Source organism: Lontra canadensis, unplaced genomic scaffold (assembly GCF_010015895.1).
Source record: "Lontra canadensis isolate GAN:19392208 unplaced genomic scaffold, GSC_riverotter_1.0 scaffold82, whole genome shotgun sequence".
Taxonomy (NCBI): domain Eukaryota; kingdom Metazoa; phylum Chordata; class Mammalia; order Carnivora; family Mustelidae; genus Lontra; species Lontra canadensis.
The window spans coordinates 7866369-7872368 of NW_022631076.1; the positions used below are offsets into that span (position 1 = coordinate 7866369).

The 6000-nt window shown below is 40.7% G+C and overlaps 1 protein-coding gene across 1 annotated transcript in view; it reads left to right on the forward strand.

The window, feature by feature from the left end:
• The window catches only part of CFAP53 (cilia and flagella associated protein 53), a 38833-nt gene extending 33073 nt beyond the window's left edge, over positions 1-5760 (forward strand). Inside the window, exons 6-8 of the mRNA XM_032882531.1 lie at positions 296-512; positions 2287-2389; positions 5353-5760. Of these exons, the coding sequence (XP_032738422.1) occupies positions 296-512; positions 2287-2389; positions 5353-5581 (549 nt within the window). The 3' untranslated portion in view covers positions 5582-5760. The remainder of the gene's footprint in view (positions 1-295; positions 513-2286; positions 2390-5352) is intronic.
• Positions 5761-6000: the final 240 nt, after the last annotated feature.

Below are 6000 nucleotides of genomic sequence, written 5' to 3' on the forward strand. Positions count from 1 at the left end.
TTATAAAGCGCAGGTACAAAGAATAGCACAGTAAACGCCCATATGTCCTTCACTTAGTTTCAGCAGCCACCAGCTAACAGCCTTTCTGTATTATGTGTGTGCCCCACCCATTCCCTACCACCACTCTTGAATATTTTGAACTAAACCTGAGAGAGAATATTTCATCCATAAATGTCTCATTATGTTGTTCTAAAAAATTGGGATTGTAGCTCTAAAAGATTGTTTTAAAACTTATCCTCCATACCATTATCACACCTACAATTTTAACAACGTGAGGTAATTCTTCTGTTTGTAGGAAGAGATGGCAAGAGAACAGGAGATATATCTTCAGTATGTGGCACAGCGGCGTGAGGAGGAGAGAGCTCAGGAGAAAGAACTGGACAGAATATTAGAGGCAGAGAAGGAAAAGAAGTTGGCGGAGAAGGACAAGGAGCTGAGACTTGAAAAGGAGGCAAGGAGACAACTTGTGAATGAGGTCATGTGTACAAGAAAACTTCAAGTTCAGGAAAAATGTAAGGACGTGAATTATAATAATATTATCGTTGGGCCTTAATTCAACTTAAGTAGTAACCAAAATATTTATAAGTAGGTATTATGTGTAAAATGATACGAGGGATGTAAAAAGGATTAAGGCAAGACCCCTGCCTTGCAGAACTTATCTAATTTAATCCTTGGAGTATAAACTTATGAAGAGTTTCATATCCTAGTAGATTCTGAGGAATCATGTGCGTTGAATGGTCTGTGCACCTTAGTGACTATAAAAGGGAAGTGAGAAGGTAGGGCACAACACACACCTCCCTCCTCCCTGTTATCTGTCCCTCTTTTCTTTCCGCAGGTGTCTCCATACCTCCATACCTTTACTGGGTAGTTTTCTCTGCTTATGATGCTTTTGATCCTAAGAAATCCTGGAGATCCTTCAAGGCCAGTTCAGATGTCTCATTCCTCAAATATGTCCCCTCATTCTTAATAAATCCTCTTTCCAGGACTCTCACTGTGGCTTGCTCACATCCCTGTCTTAGCACACTTTTGTATGCCCTCAGCTCCAAACCGTGCTTGGTCATGAAAGGAAGTATTTGTTGAGAGGGTGAACTGCCACCTTCAGATTTCCACTGTTCCATGTCCAGCCCAGTGGACCAGAGAGGCAGTAGATAGACACATTTACCATTCAGGTACTATTAGACTTCACACTAGTTGTCTTTGCAAGAGTTACTGATATATTCTCTACTCCAGGAATTATAACAGCCATTGAAAATTGGTAAGCCTGTATTGGGTGGAGTTGTAAGAAAATGAGAAAAAAAAGCCTATAAACTAAAAGATTTCTTTTACCCCTGATAAATATTTTGAAATATATTGAGACAACATGGGAAATATAAGTATTTGGGGCCATTTTTAAGCAAAGGAACAAAATCAACCATAATTCTACCACCAGGAATAGCTACTATTCACAGCTTCATGTATTTCCTTCTAGTATTTTTACTATGTATGTAGCAAATTAGGATTTATGTTGAAAGTATTGTTTTACAGCCTGCCTTTGCCACTTACCATAAACATTTTTCTAGGTCACTTTTTTTTTCAATTATAAAATTTGTAATGCTGCCTAGAAATCTATTATAAAAAGGGACCATGATTTATTTCATCTAAACACAACTAATGGACCTTCAGATTGTCTTTAATCTTTTTACCACTATTTTAGAATTACAGGTTACTATCTCTGTACATAGTTCTTCTTGGCTTATATATGATTATTTAAGAAAAGTTCCTATAAATGGGTTTGGGGGCCAAAGTTGTACATTTCAGTTGTGTTTTTGCTGACTGTATTTATTCTTTTGTGAACTCTCGTTTCTTTGTTATTTTTTCACCCTTACTGGATGCCTATGTTTTTAAATTTTAATTTATTAATGCCTTATATATTATAAACTCAGACCTTTTCTAATTATTTTGTCATAAATTCTTTTTAACATAAATGACAACAGAACTGTTTGTTCTCAAGATGAGAAAGGTAAGAAGTGTTCTAATAGTGATAATCTGGTTTGAAAAAGGCTGATCATAGATTTTCAGTGAAAAATCGTTGAGAGTAAAATCTGTGTAGATCGCACACATTCAAACCTAAATCATCATCTTCCCTTGATGGAGAGGACTGCTTTTACCCTATCGACCTACGACACAGTCCAGTGATTATAGGCTCTGCCTCTCTAAAGACAGGATGACCCTGATGCCAAGAGGGATTGCCAGCAAGCCTTGTCTGAAGAAAGTCACTTACCAAAAATTACTTTTGTTTTTCTTAAGTACAACGAAAGGCAAAAGAACAGGAAGAACGTGCTATGGAACAGAAACGCATAAATGAAGGTCTGAAAGAGCTTAACCGTGAAGAGAAGGAGAATTTTGCAAGGTATGGTTTTGTTTCCTTTATTATTGTTTACTGCCTAAAAAGGGGGAAGGGAGAGGACAATGTGCCATCACTCATGCATTACTGACATTTTTTATATCAGTATTACATTTGTCCTAAAAGCTCTAGTCACTTTACAAAATCCCATATAAAAATAAACACCAAACATCTTGGTAAAATTAAATTTTATTGTTATTGTGTACATTGTGGTTATAGACATTAGGTATTAAAATGAATGAATACCTTAAAAAATAAAGTAAGTTAAAATGATTTTTTAAAAAATAAGCTCCAACATTAAATACTAATGAAATAACAAGACTATTCTTTCATATGAAATGAACCCTGAAACTCAGTGTGACTTGATTAGTTGGAGTAGCAGAAATGGCTTCTGAGAATGGGAGTCCATACAGAATGTCCTCAGGAGAATTTTTGTAGCCTCACTGGGCGGGAAAACTGAAATGTTCTAGGTGCTTTGGGAAATACCACTGCCTTCCTCTGACAAGGCACCTCTGAGAGCCACCACCAGGCTCTGGTGGAGGAAATAGGCAGATCCGTCCGGGCAGCATTTCTTGGACCATAGCACCACTTTCCCACCGATGACCAAGATACCCAATTCAGATGACCAGTGTGGTGGAGGAAGATGACTTGGTTCCTCTAATTGCTGCTCCCTTTTCCTGTCCCTTGGCCCTGTCCCATGACACATATGCTTGGTACATAGACATAAGTTCTTTTCATTCTAGAAAAGAGTCGGGTTTATGTACCTGAGCCTAGTGTGAGCCTAGTGTTTGGGGGGGACTAACAATAATTTGTGGCCAACCCTACGGATTTCCTGCTATTGCTTCTGCTCTGGAGGTCTTTCCTTGTCACTTTTGAAGTTTATTGTTGGAGATGTGAGGGGGACCTGATAAATAGCAACAGGCTTCCCTGCCCAACTTCTGAATCAACTGAGAGAAGGAAAACAGTATGTGTGGAAGGTATCACAGCTACCTATCGGTACATAACCGAATGCCCCACGATGTGTGCCTTCAAGTGAGTTATGATTATCTCTGACGGTTCTCTGGTTGACAGGGCTCCCTTGGGTGATTCTTCCTTGAGGTCCCTCATGTGGTTCAAGTCAGATGTTAGCCAGGGCTACATTCATCTGAGGGCTCAACCGTCCTGGACACCTAAGATACCAACTCATATAGCTGGCAGCGTGCGCTGACTGTAGATGGGGACTCATCCGGTGTTGCCCCCCAGAACAACTTCATGTGGTCTTTCCATGTGCTGGGGCTTCTCACAGTGTGGTGGCTGGTTCTGACAGAGTTCCAATAGACAGGATAGGGAAGCTGCCAGGCCAGTGAAGGGCTGCCCCTAGGACTGGCGTAGCATCACTTGTCATAATCTGTTGGTCATGAAAATAGTCACCAGGGCTATCCAGATTCAAGGGATGGAGACAGAAGCTCTACCTCTTGATGAGGGGACTAGAGGTCCACATTGCAGGAGAGCGCACGGGAGGGAGATACTGCTGTGACCATCTTTAGAAAATGGACTCTGCCACAGAGGTGTGTGCATGCTTTCTTTTCTGATAAAAGCTGATATTTTTAAAATGCAGCTTATAGATTATAAAATGGCATGACCACCATGGAGAACAGTATGAAGTTTCCTCAAAAAATTAAAAAATAGGGGCGCCTGGGAGGCTCAGTTGGTTGGGTGTCTGCCTTCAGCTCGGGTCATGATCCCAAGATGTGGGATAGAGCCCCGCTTTGGGGCTCCCTGCTCAGCGGGGAGTCTGCTTCTCCCTCTCCCTCTGCCTCTCCTCCTGCTTGTGCTTGCTCTGTCTCTCTCAAACAAATAAATTCTTAAAAAAAAAAAATTAAAACTAGAACTACCACGTCATCCTGCAATCCGACTTCTGGGTGTATATTCAAAATAATCGAAAGCAAGACATTGAAGAGATATTGACACAGCCATGTTCAAAGCAGCACTGTTCACAATAACCAGGAGGTGGAAATAACCCAGGTGTCCATTAACACATGAATGGATAAACCAAATATGTTATATACGTACAGCGGAATATTAGTTAACCTTAAAATGGAGGAAAATCCTGTCAGATGCCTCCTCATGCATGAACCTTGAGGGCATTATGCTAAGTGAAATAAGCCAGTCACAAAAAGACAAGTACTGTAAGATTTCATTTATACAAGATCCCTGGAGTAGTCAAATTCATAGACACAACAAATAGAATGGTGGTTGCCAGAGACTGGGGGGAGGGGGGAAGGGAGCTCTTGTTTAATGGGTGGAGTGTTTCAAGTTTGCAAGATGAACACGTCCCGGAGAACTGATGTACGGCAACGTGAGTGTACTGAACGCTACTGAACTAGACACTTAAAAATCGTGCAGTGGTCAATTTTACGTTGTGTGTTTTTTTACCACAGTAAAAACAAAACAAAACGAAACAACACACTATAAAATGTAAAATGTGGTTTATATGTTTAACGTGTGGCTTACGTGCGGAGGAAATCATCTAGTTCATGCTGAGCAGGATGAGGTACACTCACCCCGCCAGGCCCCAGCAATGGCAGCCTGCTCCAGCTCTCTCCCGCAGGCGAGTGGCCCTTTGACAGCAGAGTGGAAAACCTGCAGACTAGTCTGTTCCTGGTTTGACCAGTAGAGAAGTCATTTCTTCTCAGAGAAGAGTGGGATGGGGGCTGGAGAGAGGCCAAGGACTCACTCCAGATAGCAGGAAATGTTGTGAGGGGGCCAGAAGTATTCCTTCCCTAAAACCAATATTTGTTCTGTTTATCTCAATTATTATTGTGTAAATAAACACATTATTGAATTTTCCGTCTATTTTTTCCTATATCACCCTGATTTTAATGGGAATTTTAATTTGACTTCAAAAGTTACATTTTAATTATGATGCCCTAAATGAATCCAAATGCTTGCTTTTACAATTTTGTACTTTGACATTTCTAATACCACAGGCGCTCCAGTTTGGCCCAGGAGTACAGAAAGCAGCTTCAGATGCAAATGTGCTACCAGCAGCAGGCCCGGGAAGCGCAGAAGGAGGAGGAACGCCGAGAGTTTGAAGCAGGGGTAGCAGCGAACAAGATTTGCCAAGACAAGATCAGGGAGATCCTGTCCTTCCATCAAGTGCGGCCCCGAAACATTCATCCCATGCGGAGGGCATGCCCTGAGAAGCTCCCACCGTAGTTTCATAGACATTAATATATTTTTTCACAGTCTTTTCATGTCTTTAACTACAGTATACTGGTCTGTTCTTTTCAACTCATGGATAAACTTCCTTTATTTCTCTGAGTTTGCATAATTCTACATAATGTTATTCCTTCAAATTAAACTTCGTGCCTTTTTTTAGACTTCATAGACTTACATATGTGAGGGATTTATTTCATATCATACAGTTATTTTCCTGACTTACCCCACACCTCCCTTTCTTGCTCATTTATTAATAGCTACAGTTTCTCCACCCCCCTACTCAAATGCCCATTTTCTTTAGCCTTTGTCTCATATACATAATTGCCTTGTCTCCTATACATAAATCACCCTATCAACAGGGCAGAGCTGGGCCTAACAGCCACTTTCATTAGCCCACTTATTTAATTATTACGTAA